This window comes from Leptosomus discolor, chromosome Z (assembly GCF_034619465.1).
Source record: "Leptosomus discolor isolate bLepDis1 chromosome Z, bLepDis1.hap2, whole genome shotgun sequence".
NCBI classification, from domain to species: Eukaryota; Metazoa; Chordata; class Aves; order Leptosomiformes; family Leptosomidae; genus Leptosomus; species Leptosomus discolor.
The window spans coordinates 88,776,367-88,798,897 of record NC_141419.1 but is presented as its reverse complement, the minus strand read 5'-3'; the positions used below and the strand labels follow the sequence as shown (position 1 = coordinate 88,798,897).

Sequence of the window (22,531 nt, the reverse complement as noted above, 5' to 3'; positions counted from 1 at the left end):
GATAGCAACCACCTACAGCTCAGAGTCCAAATATAATCACGATGTAGAAATAGCACTTCAGGTCCTGAAATGAAGGAGCCAACAGCCACTGGTCTAATTCACATTAGAGGTCATGGAGAGAAATGGAAAATAACGCTCTTACGAAAACACAGCCAACTGGACTTGTCCCCAAGGGTCACGTATCAAATGAAATAATTTTAAGGTTCAAGAGTTGGAAAAGTCTCAGCGTTACAAAACAAAACAATACATGTTTACTCTGAATATTTTTAGACTGGTTTCCTAAGGAAACAACGCTAACGCGATCACATTGCGTTTGCGTGTATGTGAATACACACACAAACTCCTTGCCTGCCTGCAGAATCCTCCTCTCAATGTTTTTGGAATGTTTTGACCAATTTTCATCAAATTTGATGCAAGATCAGAAGGCTTTGAGATACAATATTCAAAAAATTTGATGAATTTTTTTGCCAGACAGAAAAAAAGGGACCCCTGAGGGGCTCCCAAAGAGGGCTTGGCCAGCAAGCTCACTCATTTGACACCAGAGAAGCCACATCAAGAGGAAAGTGGTCAGAAAACAACTTTCACGAGTTTCAGTGCTCTTAGAAAAAAGTGAAGCCGAGGGTACCAGGTGAAGCCTCCCCAAATGAACTCAAGGTGAGTCCATCACACAGTCCCATTAACTATGCAGTGGAATGTGGGCAGCAAGAAGCCCATCTGAGAACGAAGCATGTGAAGGATTAGACCTGACCTGAGGGGGTCAGCTGGGTGTGCATGTGTGTGTGAAAGAAGGACTAAGATGAAAAAGCTGGAGGTAAATCAGAAGGTATCTGTGTCAGGCATGCCTGGAAGGAGAGGAAAGGGAGCACTGCATCCAAAATTGGATGCTCGAGGAACATAAGCATGTGCATGAAGGACTGACACCCCTGTGCAACCCAAAACCTCTGCAAATGAAGACTCAACCAGTAGAGAGATTTCCAGCTCCGTGTGCACGTGCCAGCGCGTCGCGTCTCCAGTGCATCTCCTTTAGCCTGGAGGCCACAGCGCTTTCAAAACACAACCAGCATGCACCGACTTGGCCAAGCCTTTACGAGATAGCCTGGAGCAGCACCCTCCTTCAGTTTGGTGGTGAGGACTGAGGGACCTCCACCTGGACACTCAGCTTCCCTGTACTGGTCCCAGTTGCTTCCCCAGTTGCTTCCCTGCAGCGCCTCCTCAACCCCAAAACCAGCACCAGGGACACTTTGCCACGGTTTGAAAAGAGAGGCACAGCACAAGCAAACAAGGAAATGCCACAGAAACTCGGCTGTGGGAGTGACTGCTGCAAAACAAAGCCTGTCCTTGACACAGACGGCCTCCACAGGCCCTGGTCATATGGCAGCTAATCAAATACAGCAAGTCTTCCTCATTTGGCACTCTGTGTTACACAGTAAAAGCCCACTTAGATTTCCCCAGCCCATCCCTTCACTGCCAGGTGTTTGCTTCTTTAAGAAATACTTAACTACATGCGGGAAAAAAAAAGTCATAATTCTTCGGGAGCAGACAGACAGTGAGGGATGGGCATCAGCTGGCTCAGGCAAAGCACCGAGATGGAAGAGAAACTCTGCCTTATTCCTGTCACAAGATATCCATGACATGATGCAAGACGGACACTGCTCCAGCAGGCTCTGGAGAAGGAGAAGGAAGGGTGAGAGCTGGGACACAACCCTCCCTGCTCTTCACAGGGAGGACTGAAACACCTTCTAGAGGGACCAGCCTTCTCCAGGTGACTACCTGGGGGCCCAAGAGGACTCAGCTCCCAGTCTGGGTACCTCAGGTGCCTTCAAGGACCATGATGAACCTGGGCCTGAGTGGTTCTCATCTCATAGCGAAACTGGTTTCTTAAGCTCTGAAGTTTTTACACAGAAGTTCACTCCTGCTTTCTTTTTGGGGGGAGCCTGAGGTAGTTGTGGTGAAAGAGCACCAAACTGCAGCTGCTTCATTGGTGCCTTCCACAACGTAGTAGAAAGAAAAGTCAGCCAAAAAGAAAACTGGGATGAATATCAAAGAGCTGAGTTTGTGTGGCTTTGAACCTGTATGTTTGTGTTGAAAGACTAAAAACTCCAGGAGCCTCATGCTTGTTAGAGCAGCTCTGAATTGGTTTCTCAGCTGGTCAAAAGCCAGTTTCACCTTAAACTCAACTAGAAGGCTTCGTCACTGTGCTGCCACTTCTGGGGCTCTACCATTATTCCATAAGCTGGGCAGAGGCTGAGGTCTACACTGCCGGTGTGAGCTTCAGGTACCTGGCACCAGCATCATTTGGAGCAGCCTCAAGGCTTTACTAAGCAAGAGTGAGGACCAAACCAGCACAGAAACAGGTCCAGGCTGAAGGGCTTATGGAAGCTCCATCCTTTGGGAAAAAAAAAAGAAAAAGAAAGTGTAAATCAAAGCCTGCCACTTCAAGCAGGTACCACCACAAAATGCGCAAGTGCCTTCTCCTCCTTGCTAAGCCACAGGCAGCACAGGGAGCAAGCACATATGTCAACTCCCTGAGCCACGTTTGGGACGGCAACAGGAAGAGCTGACTCAGAGGACATCTCACACACGGATGCCCTTAGCAAAGAGGAATAAGCACGCACTACGAGCAATTGGATGATCTTGCACACAAATCACCGGGGAGAGGAGTCCGGCATAGGGGTAATCCGACAAGAGCTGCGGATGCACATGAGAACCTGGAGGGAAAGTGCAATGTGCAGTCAGCGATGCAAAGAAAGGGGAAAGGGACAGGGGGGGGAAGCATTCATGATCTACAGGAAGCCGGAGGGGTGCAAAAGGGAAAGCATGTGAATGAGAGAGTCCTCAAGGAAAGGCAAATCGCAGGAGAAAGCTGCGTGTGTGGGGTAGAGGAAAGGAATATGAATAGAATTTCGAGGGAAAAAGTGCTAGAACCGCTTCCGGCAGAGAAATGGCAAATACCTACAGGAAATCAGAGAAGAAAAAAAAAAAAAGTGTTGCAAGAAAATCCAAAGATAGTTTCCTCTGACTGCACACAGGGAAGCTTTACTTCCAACTGACTTGCTGCCACTTATCTCTCAGCAATAAAATGCATTCACCCATCCCATGCTCTCAAAAAACTCCAGTGCAATCATAATCAAAAAAAAAAAAAAAAAGAGTTTACATCCCCTGAAGCAGGGCATTATGCATATGATGGAAGCTCCAAAGAAACTTTGTCAGGCTATGCTTGAAGAAAGAAGAGGATGGAAAATGAAGTGTTTGCAGACACAAGAAAATGCACAGAACAGCAAATGCAGGGATGGGGGGAAAAAAAAAAAAAAAAGGAAATAAGAAAACACCAGGGAAATACTGCTCATCTGGGGCTTGTTAAATGCTACATGACAAGCAGGGAATGCTGATGGATTGCTTCATTGCATTTGGTGCCACACTTCCAGTGCCCTTCCATACTGACAGCAAGTTTCCTTATCCAAAGGAAAAGGCCCTTCAATGATGCTGAGGATGCAGGACTCGAGCAACCCTGCTGCAGGTGGGAGAGCAGTGGCTGCAGGGCTGGCCAACATGCCAGCAGGACATCCTGTGGGCTCCTGGCTTTCTTCTTCCCTTCCTCTCCAATCAGACTAAATGAAATGGAGCCATTTGCGGGTTTAGAAGTGGCAAGGGTTCAGCCCACTCCATCCCCAGGCACCGAAGGGCTGAAATAAGAGCAAACGCTTACAGAACATTTGTGCACTTTCCAATTGTCGCACAAGTGGCCGCACAGACATCCCAAGCTACGATTCACCTTCCAAGCAGCCCTGGGAAAGGGCTTAGCAAACTATCTTCACTCTTATTTTCAAGAAGGGGAAGATGATGTGAAACTTGGCACGCTCACAACTTAAAAGAAACCCCAAAGTTCTTGGGTTGCAGCCAAGCATTCCGGCCGTCAGAGCAGAGGTTCCCCATGCTGATTCTCTCTCACCCCCTGCCTCCCTGCCTGCTCCAGGGCATCAGCAACCGCACCCAGCAAGATACTCTCCTGGATTCCCTCCCCTCCCATTCATGATCGCATAACATCCCCGGGGCAACTGCTCACATGGAAAAGCAACATGGGGCAAGTATTTAATGTATGTTTATGTGTTTTAATATAGTGTGGCATCTGGAATCAAAGGCAAAAAACTCAGGCCTCGGCACATGAGCAGCGTGGCTCTCCACAGTGCCGCCTTCTAATCACCGCCGCTCCCTGGACCACAGCTTTAGAAATCAGGCACTAGCCCCTACTGCCTAATTAGCAGATCAGTGGAAAGCTTAGGAACAGGCATATCCTCTTCCTCCCTAAGTGGCCACTGAATAAATGCAAGATCCCCAGTTCATAGCCCCTTTTTACGTTGCTGGCATTACCAGTCCTTTGTGTACCCACATGCTGCTACTTAAATTGCTTCCATGTTTTCATTACTTGCCCTCTGCGCTGTGTGTATTGAAACTCCTGCAAGAATGCTGAAGTGGTATTTCAAGGCACTGAGGACTACTGGAGATGTGGCTGAAATTATTATGCACAAACTTAAGTGATTTTTTTTTTTTTTATGTCCTGATAGAGTTTGCTCCTCCTTAGGGGGAAAGATAAATACAGGTGCTACTCCATGAAGTGCGGGACAACCGCTCCCACCAGAGACACAAGCATGGCACTTGTGGCTCAGCTCTCCATCCTTACATACGGGTCTGTGGGGCCTGTATATATTCCCTGCACCCATAAGCGAGGTGGTAAACACAAATAACGATGCTGCCCCCACACGCAAGAGAAATGTGTACATTGGGCCAAACTCTCCTGGCAGAAAATCCATGGAGGACAGTGGAGAGATGCCAGCTAAAGATCTGCCCCACTGGTTTAAATGCAGTGTTCGCTGCTGCTGCTGCTGCTGGTAGCTGCTTTTCTAGAGTTTGTGCTGATTAAAGCAACAGGCAAACAGCCTAACTCTGAAATATCAAAACCACCAGAATCATTTAGATGTGACAATCACCTTTTTTTTTTTTTTTTTTTTTTTAACCACTACCGCAGCTCTTAACGGTTCTGCAAGCACACGCAGAAGGTACCTGCATGCTCCTCTCTCCCAGGGAAACCCACAGGTGAACCAGACAGATTCCGCTCCATTCATGTTTCAACTTGCTGTTTCCTGCTATCTTCCCCAAAAAAATCTCTGTAAGATGCCATGAGACACACACATTGGCCGTAAAAGCAATGGTGCTGCCAGCACTGGAACCCTTCTCCCACTGATTTCCAACCTCCCTCTCCTGTAGCGCCTTTCATCACTCCTTGATAAGAGATGTTCACGGCCAAGGCCTGATCCTGCGACCCATGAGCTAAGAGGCAATCGTGTGCAAAATCCCTTCGGCTGCAACGATGCAGGTTATTTGCCATCCTGGTGATGCAGGCTGCAGGTCTGCAGGCATCAAACCCCTTGAGATCACAGCACTGGGGTCTTCCAGATCCCTGCTGGGGACTTCTCTGCCACGGCCCCAGCTCAGCAGCTGCTGCACGGCAGCCGTTGGGTGTTATGCTAATGGATGCGCCGGTGCAGCAGCCCTCTCCCCATCTGCTCACAGATCCACCTGCTGGGTTGGGGTTTTTTTTTGTTTGTTTTGTTTTGTTTTAATGGCCAGATTAGGCCAGCACTGTCCCAAAGCGTTTCCAGCCTGCGCACGGGGTACAAACACAGCATCAGCCAGCTCGGGCCTCACAGCACAAGTGCAAGCTGGATGCAGCCACATTTGGGCCATCATCTGCTTCTTTCGAATGCCTTGTCTTTCTGCAATTAAGGTCTCACCCTGAGCATAACCACACTACAACATGCTTTTTGTTGTTGTTGGGGTTGGGTTTTTTGCACACAGTTTCCTTATAGTTAGCTTTATTTATTTAACCTTTTTGGATGGCCACATGAAGCAACAAACATGCCTTCCATACCTATCTTACTGGGTGATAAATAGAAATGAAAGCTCTGATTTCAAAGCATTCATATTCTCCACGGTCCATGCGTGGTAGTCAGTGCTTTGCAAGTCTTTTTCTTCTCCCTGCACAGACATGGAGGGCTCGCTTGTGATACCTTTGCTGTCACCGAGCATGGTCTCACACAACTGCTGGTTCCCCTGAGGCTTCTGCAAGTATTCAGGGAGGAAAGGGAACTGGAAATAAGACATTGCTTTGTGCTAAGAAGACGGCCCATCCTTCTCAATAGGTGGGAAAATCTCTTCCCAGTGTATTATAGGGCCAAACCTCTGCTGTGCTAAAAGGAGCTATATTTTTCATGCACACGGAGCATGCCATTTAGCAGGGTTCTAAGAAAAAAAAAAAAATCCCCTTGATTTTGGGTTTTTTTCAAGTCCAGCTTCTAAGAGAAGTACTCTCAGAGTGAGCAATGTTAATCTCCCTCGGCTCTGCCTTGAGTCAATGGGGAATGCTGATGCTTCAAAAAGTGATTTAGAGTTATCGGAATTTTGGTGTAAGTCAGTTTGATGAGGACACTGTCTCCAGGGACAGCTGTTGGCAATTAGCCTCCTCAAGGCTTCAAGTAGCCCTCTGAGTACAAGGTATGGGAGAAGTGGGGACCTTGTGCGCCGTGAGGGATTCAAGCTGCATGAGCAGGAAAGCCAAGTCATGCCCTGAGCTCTAATCAGTGGACACCTACATCCCAGATGAATTTGTCCAGGGATGGAGATGCTCATGAGTCTTTCATCAAATCTGGGTTCCTGTCTGAACTCCTCACAATGCCCACGTGTTACTAAGGAGTCAGAGGTGAAGTATTTGTACTCAACCCTACCAAAGCTCCTTCGTCTAACGCCTAGGACAGAAAGCACTACTACACCCAAAATAACATGAGTAGTCACCAGGTGTCCCTCCCCTCACCAGTGCTGCTTAAAAAACTTGAACTAAATTTGGTTTAAAGCCTAAGTGTAGAGGACACTACTGAAAAAATCAAGCCAACAGCAAAACAAAAGGGTGCTCCTGAAAGCAGCTCATACGAAGAAAGGATTTTCTTTCTTTTCCCCTCCCTCTTCCTCTTCTTGGCTAAACGGAAAAAATAAAAATATCAATTTTTACCCAAACTTAAAGTACCAAAAATTTCTCTGCAGAAGGATATTTCAAGAAAATGATATGCATCTAGGAGAAAATGAGACTTATAATGGAAGTATTTTCTGAAGCATAACTATAGTTTTGCTAGCACAATGCTGTAATCAAGAATAATGGAGCCCTTCGCCTGGTATACAGGAATGGATTCAATTGTTCGCCGTGCACATACCTGTATTTTAAAAATGCCATCGAAAGCTTTAACTGCCAAAAGGCTCGAGCATTAGTGCTCAGATGCAAAGCAGTTTAAAAATGGGTTCCTTCGCTTATCACCCATGTAATGATTAATCTTAAATCTCAATTACGCACAAAAATAGAAGAGGCTCGGCTGAACTCTTGATCCTTTCTGAATCAGTTCATCTGAAGGATAGCTCAGGATCATCCCCGCAGCGTACGCAGCAGTGCAGGATGATACCCACTCTGTATTGCCTCCCCCGCGGCCAAGTGGGGCTTTGCAAGCCTTGCAGAGGTTATGCCTCAGACACAAGCTGTTTGAGCAGGTTTAATCCGACCCTCTCCCTCCGCTCTCAGGAGAAAGGGGAAATACGGGAAAGAAGAGGACTTACCTTCTTTTTGGAGTGTGATCTGTCCTCCTCTTTAGCTGCTTTGCTATTTTTCCCAGCTCTGGAAAGCTTCTGCTCCCCAGACTGCTTGATGGTGATTTTGATCTCTGGAGGGCAAATATAGTTCTCCAAGTTCTTTGGGGGCTTCTTAGCTCTCTTGGTGGTCTGGATCTTTAGTTTTAAACTCCCCTCCGTGAAGTTAGCCTCCTTGATGGAAAATTCCTGCTCCTCCAGGCCATCTCCCGCCACCCATTTCTCACTGTCCGCATTGGAAGTGGAATCCACATCTCTCCCAGAACCCAGCTCATCCTCTTCCTCGGGCTCCAGCCTCTCGCCGTTCACCGGGATCCCTTTCCCCGAGCCTGCCGCAGGCAGCATCGTCTCCCCCGCGCAGCTGGAGGCAGGCGGAGGCTTCGCAGAGGTGACAGTGGCTGGCAGAAAGTCTGCCTCACCCCCCCTTTGCCGGGAGCTGCCCAAAGTCTCCCTGGGTTCCATAGCAATACTGCAATAACGCCCTGGAGTTTTATCAGAGGGAAGCGGAGCGCGGGAGGGGATGAAGAGAGCGGGGGCCGATATGATCCCAGGGAACGAATGGTAACTGTCCACCAAATTCAACGTCCTGATTGCCCAGAGGCTGCAAGGAGCTCAGAAGACACCAAATCTGCCACTGTCAAAAGAAAGGAGAAGAAAAAAGGAAGTTAGGACACGCACACGAATCAAAAGGCGAGTGTGGAGATGACTGAAACGGGGTACGCTTGGGCTTCCCCTGCAGCATCTCAAGTGCCTTCCTTGAAGCAAAATGGGAACCGAGGCTGGCTGGCATCTCTGAGGCCTGGATCTGGTGCTGCAAAGCAAGCAACAATAGCTATGTGTATTGCTAAATCGATGAAAATGGATGCATTAAAAAAAAAAAAAAAAAAAAAAAAAAAAAGGGCGTATAAATGCAAACGCCTTCAACTCTGGACTTAGGAAATAAATGAGGGGGCAACCAGCTCTCCACACCCAAGAACCTCCTCATTACTTCATAGTGCTCTCTGTCACAGGGTTTTTTAGAGGGAGGGAAAAAAAAAAATAGAGGCAGACTCTTGCCTCAGGTTAAATAATAACCCAGTGATCAGAGCACAGAAAATATGGTGTTGCCCTATGAATCAGGGAGAAGAGTTTCAAACTTCTTTCTTTTGCCACTTCCCAGGTGAAAGAGAGATGCTCTTGGCTGCCAGCTATTCTGGGGGGGACAACTCTGCTTTGGTTGAACTATTCATTACACACTGGGCCAGGCACACACTGTCTGCAGCCCAAGATGCTCCCTGGGATGCTGCAAGTGCAGAAGGATCCACCTGGGTCTCCTGCAGCGCATTATCAGGGACCTGCGTATTGAGGGTGATGGAGGAAAGCTAAACTTAATGTTTTCCAGAGTTCCTCATGCCCTTGGGTACCACTGCTTTGTGGCAAAGCCTTGGGCTGATTGAAGCAGAGTGTGTTCTTATCCTTTCAAATGTGGGCTTTCCTTAAAACATCGCAGGCTGAAGCCTTTAAGATGGAAGCACTCCTATTCGGTACCTTACAAAGCCTCGGCCAAAGTTAATGGGAGAAGCTGTCAATGCTCCACTGAGGTAAAGGATGTATCACCCAATGACATAGAAAGGCTAAGCCAAATACCAGACATTTGGTTAAAAAAAAAATACGCACAAGGTATTTTTAAAGTTGTTGGGGTGCTTTGATACACCCTCCCTACAATCCCCCGTATAGCCACCCTCCACTGCCCATGATAGCAAGTCAGTTTAGGCTACAAAATTAGCAGAAGAGTATCATCTCAGAGAGAAACAAAGATATTTTCTGCTACTTTAGCAGGAACAGCTCCCTGGTGGGTCAGACTAGTATCACTCCTGGCACATGGAGAAGGAAACAAGGCGGCACTGCCAGGAGTAGGTGCTGGAACTGCAGCCCTACTCTTTCAGCAGTAGCTCCCTGCTAGATTAGCTCTGCTACACTGCCAAACCCCACCCCTTGACCAACTGAAAGCAAGATCTGAGCACAGACGTGGATCTCCCAGGTCATTCTGAGCAGCAATAAACCATAAAGGATAAACAGAAATGATCTTGCTACTTATCACCAGATCATAACAGCATTATCAGTGGAGACTACTTTAAAGCACAGCTCACAAGAAAAATCACATATCCTTGCACCACTGGCTTCTTCTTGGTTTTTAAAAAAACCTTGCACAAGCTTAAAAGTCAAGAAGAAGTAATAACAAGCACCTTTATTAGTTATATATCCGCATTTCCACTGGAGTATGGCCATGGGTCACTTGTCTGACCCTGGCACATATGGCTACTGATGGAAAGTCCTAAGCATCTTAGAGCTCCGTGAAATCATCGGGTGACCTCCACCTGGGTCCCAGCAGACACAAATTCAAACAAAGTTCCCATAAACAGCACAACCTGACAGCCCAAGCAGGAAAAGGAAGGGGAAAAAAAAAAAAAAAAAGGAAGAACTATCACGGAGCCTGAACTGCCATCTGGACTTAGAGGTGGTTTCTGTAGCTCAGAGCAGATAGCACACCATAAAAATGCTTATGCTTAAGTTGCACATCTTCTGGTAACAGGGAGGAGACTCATTTCCCAGAGCTGCTACCACTGGTCTCGTTTAAGGTGAACCTGAAGAACTAACAGACCCAAGGTCTCCTGCACGCCTGCCTCGACTCACCCTGCGGTCAGCAAGTCTCTCCATTTCACCACCTGTGAAACAAGGATGACGCTTACCTCATTCTAACCCATTGTAGGGTGGGTTAGTTAATGCCCTTACATAGTTTTGACCCAAGTGTTTACCATGTGGTAGTCACTAATTACTAACGCAATTAGCACATTAAAGCCACCCGGTTTGCAAGGAGCTGCTCCGCCTAATTGGCCAAACTTGCACCTCACCTCTCCTCTATGCCTACTGAGGTGATGGGGGTCAGGGTTACCTTCCTCTTCCAACTGGTCCAATTCAAAAAAAAAAAAAAAAAAAAAAGCCATCCTATTTATCTGCCATTTCGCATTGTTAATCTCCTTGGAGAGGGACGAAATGTACACACGCTCCTGGGCTGCAACACAAACACAAGGTGGTAAAAGCTTGGCGGTGCAGCATTCCAGGGAGTTACTGCTCTGGTATGCACACATGTACAATGGGCACTCTGTGCCGGCCTCCGCCCACAGGCTTTTAACCTCTCTAGCTGCTGGTAAAAAGAAAAGGCTTCTAGCAGACAGCATCTAGCTCAGCAGGCAGAGCAGCAGGACGAGTCCACAGCCACCAAGCGTGCAGGGAAGCGGCTACAGCCACAGGTGTAATGGACCCACCCGCTTGGGACCCTATGTGGAACGGGAGCTGAAATAAAACTCACGGGTCCGAGGCTGGTCTTTCAGGTTTTGAGTCGTTGGGTAACGTTTTATGGAGGGTGAAGAAAACGCCAGGTTTCTGCTCCAAAGTCTGGTTGTGGGTCTTGGACCCAAGCCCTGGGACATGATTCCCAAATACACATCCCTGCTTGGCCATATGTCTCCAGGTCAGTAGAAAGAAGCAATAGATGACTGAAGCCACTGCATTACACGTGTGTCAGGTGAGTTCACGCCAAATCCACCCTAAAATCGCACTTAAAAATATTGGCCTCCTGTTCTGTTGAGAGCCTGCAGATGATGATACCACCAGACCCACAGGTAGCAACAAATAAACCTGCGCTCAAACACCACGCAGAATTAACTGGGTCATTGTTTTAGGTATCTCCTTACTCTCCTCTGGGGTTAACAGTTAAATGACTTGGGTGCAGGGACATTATACTTGTCTTTCTTGCTTGGGCAGGCTACCTGTGCTTTGACTAACTAGGAAACCTCACGTCAGGCTTCTGAATGTGCAACCTCTATTGGAAACCTCCCTATCTCCCCTCTCCAGGCTGCCTGCGAGCAGAAGCACTGAAAGGACAGCAATGAACACTTTTCCTCCAGCAGCAATTCTGCCTTAGCTGGCAATGTGTAGATCTGGAAACCTACGGAGGAAGAGGATTTTCCAGGAGACCTCTAGCTCTATTTTGAACACCCAAGAGACGGGGGCTATCTAGACTCTTAAGTTCTCACCCAAACTGCCCTTCCAGGCCTTCGAGGCTCACTAGCATCAAGTCCCCTTCAATAAGCAACTACAGAGGTATTTCACCATCTGAATTAAGCTCCCGGAGGAAAGTGTTACCACTAGCAGGCTTCCAGCAGCCAAGTTAAATTTGAGGAGGATAATTCACAGGTGAATGACAACAAATTTCACAGAAGTTGGCATTAGCTCTTAATTAAGGAGAGATTCACGCTTCCTCTGATAAGTACTGAGAAATAATCAAACGCCTGCGTGCTCAGCCATGGTCTGCTCACATTTCTCATCAGCTCCTCTGGGCACCTCAGACGCACTTCTGGAGGAAAAGGCCTGCAGTACAAGACCTCCCTTTGGGTCATACTAGATGCCTCCCATTAAGGGTTCTGAATATCTCCCTTCTCCTGCCTCAGGCAACTACTCATGCTTGCAAGTATTCGGATGCCAGGGCTATAAAGTGATTAAACTGAAAATTTGCTGAGGACAGTAACAGAGGTGAGAGCCCACAGTAGGGGGGAATAATCCACCTCTTTGGGATTCTCTATGAAGCAAAAGTGGGCATAAATACTTGGCATAGTTTTTGCCCTAAATGCAGGAGCAACCACATTAGTAACAAGCAAATGCTGATTAGTCAAATGCAAGAAAGCCAGGTTCAGCTGCCCAGCACTTGTGCTGCTGCTCTGATTTGCTCAAGCACCAGAAGCACCAGGAGAGAGCTCCGAGCAATATTAAGGGATGCTGCCCAAATCCCATAGTACACTAATCCCAGCCCCAACTGTAGCTACTGAGACTGCTTTCATTTTGTCCATGGAGTCCAAAATGTCTTAAGGTAAAAAAGAAAAAAAAAATCCATTGACCAGCTTCAAATGAGGGAAAATTGAGGCACGAGTCTGAGAACATCATAGAGAACATGAAGGGGAGCCCACATGTCCTCAAACCCCATGTCTATCATGTTGCCTTCGGATCTCACAATCTCTCATGTGACATGCAGCTAAATCTCTAATCTCTGCAAAATATCAGAAATCCTGGAAGCTTCTTTACACTCCATCTTTTTAAAGCCATTCACCACAAAGCACCGGAGAATATACAGCAATACCTAATGATGAGATGTATCACCTTTCACTCCAAAGACTCCCAAGTTCCTTCCTCAATTATATATGCCACCGCTGAAATGCAGCTGCTGCTGGGGCAGAGGCCAATGGACAACCCACAGTACACCCGAGGGAAAGTTTTGGTCAGAAACCTGCTTTTATGAGAAGTGTCAGTGAAACTTCAGAATCCATCATGGGACAAAAAAACCCAACAGCCTGGCATGCAGCAAGCTGCACTGAACTCAGTTAACCCACATTAGGAATTAAAAATAAAATAAAATAATAATAATAAAAGAAATAAAGCCCAAACCTATTTCTTCATTGTTGCTTTGCAAAAAATCTAGGAATTTCAAGCGTGGTTGTGGTCGTGGTCCATGCACTGCCAGATCACCAGCAGTACAAGCTTGATTCAGATCAGGAACAGGCATCCGATCACATTTCTATCAAATAGACCAGAGCACCCAAGATTAGGGTTAAGCCTTTCTTCATGCCACCCTAAAGTCAGTTCCAGAGGATGGGTAAAACTTTTAAGCCATAAAGCCAGCGTGGTGCAGACAAGCGACACAGTATGACGCAATATGTAGTCTGCTAGGATAAAATTAAGTCACTGCACATTTTTTTGAACAAATTTGAACCAGGAGAACAAGTTTATACCGGATCAGTATCATGCACCAGTAGTGCATTTAATCTGCTGCTCAGAGCGCTGGAGCTAGATTTATCGCATCTTTGCACCACAGCCTCAGTTTCTTCCTGTAAGTGTACGAAATCCTGAAAGAAAAACTCAGCTTTGTCAAGAAGCTGGAAAAATGGCTGTGACAGCTATTTTCCATCCACACTATAGACCCCATAGAAAACACCCTCTCCCTTTCACCTGCCCTGCGTCAGTCAGGACAGAAACAAGGCAGAAGGACTTGCCCTCCAAGGAAAACTAAAGAATGTCATCTCTTAACAGAGAAGCAGAGGTGCCCTGGTGATGATCCCAACCAGGCACAACCCTGAGCATCCTGCTCTAGGTGACCCTGTGCTGAGCAGCACGGTGGACTGGATGATCTCCAGAGGCTCTTCCAACCCCAGCTATTCTGTGCTGCTGTGATGGCCTCTCTTTCCAGTGCTGGGCAAATTGGTCTCTATACTGCACAATTTTAAACACACTGCTGAAATTCCCATCTGTAAAATATACCCAGGCAGGTATAAAATAGATGGGGGTATAGAACAGATACAGTATGAGATTCTCAACTGAGGAGAATAATTGCGAGTGAAATGACCATATCATATATGAGTGCCTGTAATCCACAGATCATCTATAAAAATAACTAACCAACTAACTATGGCAGGTTGATAGGGCGAGTTAGATGCAAAGGAGCTTACACCAAAGAAAGACGGTTCCTCTCCGTGTGGTCCCCTTGCCTTCAACACTGCTTTTGTTCCAGCCCTTCTGCCTCTGCCTCCGATTTTGCATGCGTTATGTGAGGGCTTTCTCTGAAGGGAAGGGATGCAAGCTCTCCCGGGTGTGGTCTATCCACATGAAAACAAGGAGCAACGACTAATGGTGGTTACCAGAACAGCAGAATGTAATCTTCACACGTTTCCATCGGATTGCCCTGAGCCTAAGTGCTACCAGCCCTCTGCACCTCCACCAGCGTGACTGAGTAATACTGACTGATGGCTCTGCCTCAGCGTGCCCAAACCCAGCAAATGAAAGCAGGAAAAGCCACACTGGAGGGGAAAAGACAAGATAACCCGAAGGTCTCTCATAGCCAGATGAGCCTGTAAGCATCCCCCCCCCCCCCCCGCCCCCCCCAAGATAAGCAGACAGAAATAAATGAGAGACCAAGCATATCCATAATTACAGAAGCATGTAAGTGTGCACATTACACACGTGTGTATCTGTCTTCTGAACATAGAGACATTAAGAGTAGATTATGGAATCATATTTGACTCCATAATTAGGTTTGAGACTCCACAATTAGATCAGATAGTCACCTTTCTATGTAAGTAACTAACTATCGTACAGCGCTGAAGGGAGGGCCAACTGAATGATTAAACAACTGACATGGCCATAAATCACAAGGCCCATAAAAGCAATGCCCAAGGTACAGCTGTGGCAACAGCCAGTGTAGCAAAGCACCCATCTGCGGTAGGAGGAGAGATGCCCATCATGTTGCCCAAGGACTTTTACAAGCTCCTGCCTGAGAACTGTGCCAAGGTTTTATAAGTCTACTCACTCACAACCTAAAGCTGTATCTGGGTGTAGGGAAGGGAGTATGGTCACCAGACCTGTAAACACCTCCTCATGCTGGCTTCTGGTCTCTAAAGGACTGACCTCCTCCCACTTGTGTCCTCCAAGACAAACACTGCTGCAGGACTGCTCTAAAGCTGGGCTCAGTGCACTGGAATTACACCTCTGAATCAAGGAACAGTGTTTGATCCTAATGACATCAAGAATCAGCATGTCATATTTACCGATCACCCTTGTGAAGTGAAGCCTCTGGGATGCTAGAAAGCAGAATGAGATGACAACTGTGCTCCAGCTCATTACAATACAAAAAGCCAAGCCAGCAGACTTGCCTACGTCAGGTCAACACCAGGTTGCTGAGCTCCCAGACCAACCAACCAAGATCATCACTCCCGGCATGATGTATAATCAAAGGTGACTCCTGAGACGATCCAAGAGAATACCCTGGGTGCAGCAGTGTGTGTCACTACGAGGATAAAACTTACTCCATTAACAACAGCCATAAAACTCTTTGGGGAAAAGTGTCAACATGCACGAGAAGGGGACTTCAAATGCTTACTCCATTCGAGCCAGCTCTTGCCAAGCGCACCATCCTGGAGGTAGTGGCAGCCACTCCAAGCTACAAATGGAAAGTTTTATGGGTATTTAGGGAAAGGTTGTTGGCACCGAGAGCAGCCACAGAAAGCAAAACCCTGCACAGTTCCATCATCATCTGTGTTACCAAACTTTCCTCGATCGACTCTGCTTTTGGAGAGCTGCCATCAGACACAGTAGCCTCCTTCCAACACCGTCATGGTAGGGCAAAAACATCTCCTTCTCCCTCTGATCAAACACTTCCCTCTGCACCCTGAAACATGTGGAAAATGATTTTGCTATATAAATCATGAATGAGAGATTTGTTTTTATTTACTGCTGCTGCCACAGGACTCCTCCTTCCTCCTTTTTTTTTTCCCCCTCCTCCATTAGTTCATTTTTTCTTGCACAAGTGCCAAATACACTAGCTTTCCTTCCCTTCAGGAAAAGCAAATAAATAAATAAAACAACCCATCTGATAGGGAATGAACCAAGTCTCGGCTCAGCATCCGTTCCTCAGAGCTGTAAGTGATGGCACAAGGAGGACTAAAAAGGCTGCAGTCCAGCATCTATCCTGTGCCCAGTCTAGAGGCTGCACAAAGAACACATCCCATATTACTCAATTCTGCATAATTCAAATGAGGTTAGGAATAAGAAAGGTCGTATTTTGTCCACGCGGGCTTGCACTGTGAGTTTCCACACTGAGTAAGCATTGGTGTCTTGTTTGGTGATAATGTCCCAAGCATCTCCAGCTTCAAGACGGGACTGTGGGAAAACAGGGCATATAAAGGGCTTGCAAGAAGAAGGGCAAGAATTTGGGGTGTTTAGAGGGAAGCATCGAGACTGCTTTGCCTTGCAAACTGTACCAGTCTTTTGACCTAAGGGAAGAGAAGGTATCTGGGTCAGCAAAACAAGAAATGCCCTTAAAGCCTCATGGATTGCAGAAGAAAAAGCAGGAGGCAAAAGCAGCGCAGGACACAAGTGGATGTGGCTGGATGTGTACAGGGCAAAGAGCAGCCCACGGTGCCAGGACAGCGATGTCAAGAGGCATAAATGTTAGTGTCAAGGGTTGAGGCTGGGCCAGCCACTAACACATGACAGACACTCTCTATTCACCCCTCTCCCCTCCCAGAAGGGAAGGGGAGAGAGAAGAAGGGAGAGAGACTTTACCGTTTGGAAAAGAAAACTAAAACAGCTTTAATGAAACAGTAACAATAAAAGAAAAGATAATAATAAGGAAATAATGAAATAGATACAGTATGTACAAATAGATACAAATAGATACCAAACCAGTACTGAACCAAACTCCCCCCACCCTGATGACGACACGTCCCCACCACGCTGCAGGGCTGGCACTGGGGCAGTCCCAGGCTGGACTGGGCAGCAGACAGGGACGGGATGCAGGAGCTGGACTCAGGCACTGGATCCAGGGACGCACGGGTCAGGATCGACGACAGAAGGACAGACAGAGCCCTCCTCAGGTGTCGGCCATCGAAGGAGAGAGATTGACCCTGGTGACCCCTCAGCTTTCCACTGACCGTGCCGTCCGTGGGGTGGAACACTCGGTGGGTCAGGTTTGGGTCCCCTGCCCGGTTCGCTCCTCCCTGCAGGGGCGACCTTTTTCGGGCTGGTGACCCTTTTCCCTCCCGCACCCCAACACGGGCACAAGACTCAGCAGTGACCTCGGTCGCTCCAAGAACCAGTCCCAGGCAGGGCCTCTCTGCATCCCGTTCCTTGGTGCTGGCTGTGACCATCAGGGGTTGGCACTGCTGGAGCAGTCCCTGTCTGGGAAAACAGGCTGCTGTTTCAGAGAGTGCCGTCAGTTAGAGGAGACTTGACTGAAAAGTTAAAATCACTAAAACATAATTATTTCTGGTTTAGCTCAAACCAGGACAGTTAGTCAGGCGCGTGCCGGTGGGAAGACCCGAGGCCAGGAATAAAGGCAAGATAACTGACAGCTGCTATGGGCAAAGGAAAAGAGTAGCTTCGCCTCTAATGAGGCTGAAGAGGAAGCGGTTACAGAAGTGCTGGGAGAAGTTCAGTCAGACAGGAGATAAGAGCCTGCTGAGTACCTGCATGCCCAAAAGGGCTCTCCAGCTGAACTACTTCACAGTGCTCTTTGTGCGGCGTTGCACACATTGGACTCCCTCCAAGGCGGCAAATAGGATTGGGAGCACCAGATTCCCAAATCAAATCCCTATTCAAACAGTACCAAGACTTTGGGTTGTTCTTCCCTTCCAACACCACTGACTTCGGGAGGATGCTAAAGGTTGAGATGGGGTTAGAATTTGGGGGAATCCAAGGGCAAGTCAGCCATGGGTGTCCCCTCTTTCCACTCATGACATATGGGTCTCTGTCTCCTAATCTGAGTCCTTCACTTAGGTCCCAACCACGCAAAGTTTGGTCTGTGGGCTTCGATGGGTCAAGAGACCCCTGAATGGATGCATCCATATCACTGCTCCCCAGCTGGAGATGGATGCAGGTTTGGATAGGGTCTCAGTTCCTACCTAGGGCCGTACTGTAGCTTATCGTTCCTTTAACTGTTCCTCACACTAATTTTTTCAGAGGTTTTCCTTAAGGGCCCTGGGAGGTCTGTTCACTGAACTAAGCTTGAGGAAAATGTTCTGGCCTGAAAGCCACACTTAAAAGGCAGCATGTTTTAAGAGCAGATGTGTCTTCAACTCCAATAAAAGGATGGAGGAGCAGGACCTATGTTTCTGTGACTACCTCCTGTGACACAGAACTGGGATGTAACGCAACCAACGCCTATAGCAAATGCCATTTGTGACGCTTATCCAGCAGGACTTGTATGGACAGTGCCTCTCTGTTTAAGCCAACAGACTAAAAGATCTGCATCGACTTTAGAATGCCTGCAATGACACTTTCAACTTGTCATGGCATCAGAAACCAAAAGAAGACAGAGGCCTTCAACAAGCCCTATGTTTATACCCATTTATCAGCAGGTTAGACTGCTGCCCTGTTTAAAAGCACGTGGTTAGAATAATTGAAAAAGTAAAAACGTTTCCTCTTCTTCCCCCACTCTCACTTGTTTTGAATAAATTGGGGGGAAAAAAAAAAGAACAACTGGCAGCTGGAGAGAATCTACTCAACAGTTCAGGAAGAAAATGGTCATCAAGCAAAGAGAAACACAACATTTTTCAGCCCATTAGGTGAAGGTTTTGGAAGTTTTAAGGATGTGAATATATGGGTTAGTATTTTAAACTGTTTTGCAACCTTAGGAACAATGGACATGTATAATTACACTTTGCCCAGATGCCTGCTATAATACTTTACATGTATACAATCCCATTTCAACACTTACTAAACTCCCCCAGTTAAGCTTCACATCTCTGATCCCTTCTGAAAAAGAACTGAAGAATTCAGCAGAGAATTATTCCCCTGTGCAGAATTCTATTGAATCCCCACTATAGAGCTCCATAGGAAGGCTTTAGAGAGAAAAAGGAAAAAAAAAAAAAAAAAAAAAAAAAAGGAGGGAAAAAAAATGAAAGAAAAAGAAAAAAACTACAGGAAGGCTTTCCTTGTCTAGCAAACTAATAGGATTTCAGAGGAGTTTTGGTGGAAACCCCACTGCATTCTCTAAAGTGAAAAATTTAGTAAGACTCGAGGAGAGGTAGACATGGATCACAGCATCACTCCAGAATACGCTGGGTCTGGAAACACACAGGGAAGTTACACCAGTATCCAAGTCTTAGAAATCACATCGGTAGGATATTCAGGATATGTGGATTCATACGGAAGAAAGACATGCCTGTAACACCTTGCAGCTTGACCTCTGGTTTAAGTATCATCATTTTCTCCCTTCCATCTTAAAACCAACTTCTCCATCCGCTAGAATACCAGGACAGAAACAGAATGATTCATTGTATACATATATATCCCTCAGTTTTAAAGGTTAAGGCTAACAAAAATTTCAAAGTAACATAAAACCTCAGGCTTCCGATCTTTAACCCATCTCTAATTTTGAGGTATTTAAGTGAGTCCTGGGTTACCCCATGCTTGCCTACCACACATTCTTCTGAACAGCTTTCCCAAGTACTGTTACAGGAGATACCGTACTACAGCAGAGGAAACCGCTCTCATCGTGGCCACATTTATAGAGCCCTTAACCAACCAGGACTGCACAGCAACCCTTACAGAAACAGGAATTCACTCCTTCAGAGGCAGTGAGAAGTTAAGTAAGTCACCCCACAATGGCATTTAGCCACAGCCTCAGCACCCCACTTTGCCAGGCACCTGCATCCCAATATAGCGCGCACTGCAGAGCCAAGCCTTGGACCACGCTGTGCTCTGGTGTTCACCAGGGCAGGTCAGAGCCTTGCCACCACCTCCCGACCTCGCGTCTGCATGGAAATTGGTATCCTCCTTGCACAGCTTTTCCACGCATTGAGCTTGCTTTCAAAGAAGTGCATCAGACTCACCACCCACACATAGGGAAGGCAATTCAGGGTCATCCTTATCATCTGCACAACTCGTTTTTTCCCCACAAGACCCCTGTGCTGGATGGACACGTACACGAGTCTCACCACTGTACTCACTCATACGCAAGAGTGAACCTGACCCTGGGATCTGTAAACAATACCAGTGACCGTATTCCCAGAGTACTTCTCTGGCCACCTTCCTGTTTTGTCACCTGAGCTTCAGCCCCATCACTGTCCCCTCCATATCCCAAGTCGACAGGGTCACCATCACACACTGGCAACAACACATGGGTTCGGTGGACAGGCAGCCAGGTAAAGATCATAGAGATACAGAGCCCTGAGACCTTGAAAAGATCCCCAGCTAGACTTGGAACTAGAGCTGTAAAGATCATAATCAAGTCTGGATCAAATCCTTCCAATCCTTGGGGTGTCTGAGGTTCAGAGTTCTGATTTGGCCTTTTGGAGAGAGAGGTGACTAACCTGAGAACTCTTAGAAATTTTCAATTTCATAAAAGACAACAAAAGCCTAAATGAAATAATGTCAGAAGATTGCTTTTCATATCCAGCTGCCCCACAGCTTACAGTAAAAGCTCATCATTGTGTTTGGACAATCTGTGCTGCAAAGTAAATCCAGCTCCAAAAGGGCAAAATAGCCCCTAACTCTCCTCCATCTCAAGAGCTGATAAACAGAAATTGCCACCCCCTACTTCCTTCACGCATTTCCTCAGCTCTGAAAGACAAGCTGCATTATTCTCTGACTGCTTTTATTCAATTTAAGAAATGATTTTGCCTTCCTTTTTGTTTGTTCCATCTATTTATCCCCCTTGCTTTGCTCTTTCTGCGACCAGGTAAATGTGAACGCAGAATCCAGGTGCCTGTTGGGGAGCTGTGCTTGCTCCCAGCAGCTAGCTGATCTCTAAACAGATCTGAAGACACAATGAACTTTTGAAGCCTTCAAGTGAAACCTTCACACTGGGAGAAGGAGAAAGCAACTATCTCTACGGGTTTGAGTGCACCTCGGAAGCAACTGTGCTAACAACGCAAAGAAGGCAAAGCAGTCCCAACCCTGAAAGTTTGGAAATCATTTTCAGATCTGACAGTCCCCCGAGGCTAAAACCTGGAGTTGAGGGGTTTTAAAGCCCATCTTTAATGAAGATGACAATTTCCTAAAAGGATGAGTCATTTTATTTCCTCAACAATAATAACGGGAAAGGAAACTTTTTTATCAAGTTGGAAACAGAGAAAGTAATGAGAACAGAACCTCTAAGAGCAGCAAAACCTGTCCCAGTAGAAACCACAAGCCCTGCAGCAAAACACTGGGAACTTTCTCCACTAAAGTTCTCCCACAGACTTTCACACTTCTTGCTAGGCTTTGGAACAGCTCTAAAACTTGGATTGCTGCTGCCCTAAGAGTGCCTGCGTTTCGCAGCAATGAGGCTAGATCTTCCTGTGGATTCCATCTGACCACCTCTATTTTTCATGTACAGATTTGCTGCCCTTATCTCATCATCAAATGCGCGCTTAATAGTGGCACTTACACACTCAAACCCCTGTATGCCTACATGTTATGGTAGGCAAGAATGACAAGCTGAATTTTCTGAATATGGCTTAAATCCTATTCAGTTGGCCCTACTGCAGACCATGCATCATGGAGTACATTTTGGCAGTTATTAATGCTGCCTTTCAACATCATTGCAGACCCACAGATCACAGATACTCCAGAGGTGGGTAGTTAACGGGAAGCAAGAAAAACCGCCTAGGCATATGGTTAAACAAATCAGTCGTCAATTCACTGGGAGAGCTTTCATTTCCATCACAGCAATCTGTTGGATCCCAGAGCTGTTTTTACGTGGTTCATTAGACAATAGCCTTTCTTGCTACTAGTTGGGTCAAGAGTCAAAATTGCTGTGTAATTGCAAGTCTCGGAGCACAAGGCAAGAGTTTTTCAGTCCTGGAGGGTGTTGTCCAAAGGGGAAAGAAAACAGAAGGGAAAGATTATGTTTGAGCAATTGAGCCCTACTGAGAGGGCAAAAAAAGTCACTGAAACTGGGATTAGCCAAATCTTGTAATGGAAAAGAGTCCTGTTGGCAAGCTGGCACTTACACCTAAGAGATGTGTGTGCTGGGGAAAACAAGCTCAAAGGATGGGTCAAAACAGACCAGAAGAGGAGATTAAGCAGCATCCGAAGGCAAAAAATGATGGTTGGACCTTTTCAAGCATTTAACTCCTTGAGTTCATTAAGCATGTGGGAATCGCAGTGGTTAAAGAAGAACAGTTCCCAACTTAATCAAAGTACATTAATGGAAATGATACTGAGCAACCTCAGTAGAAAAACCCAGTAAGTATCAAGTCAAGCTAAATAACTCAGTTATGATTATTATTAATAATAAATCGTGGCCACTGTTTCTTTTGTTTGCCAACAACTAGCATGG

General features: G+C 46.6%; 1 protein-coding gene across 5 annotated transcripts in view; it reads right to left on the bottom strand.

The window, feature by feature from the left end:
• Window positions 1-8,145, bottom strand: part of SETBP1 (SET binding protein 1) — a 241,466-nt gene extending 233,321 nt beyond the window's left edge. For 3 of the 5 annotated variants that reach the window (XM_086479836.1, XM_086479835.1, XM_086479837.1), the window contains exon 1: window positions 7,654-8,145. In XM_086479836.1, coding sequence (XP_086335962.1) covers window positions 7,654-8,145 — 492 coding nt within the window. Of the gene's footprint in view, window positions 1-7,649 lie in introns of all 5 variants that reach the window. The other 2 variants (XM_086479838.1, XM_086479839.1) reach the window with 1 other exon arrangement.
• Window positions 8,146-22,531: the final 14,386 nt, after the last annotated feature.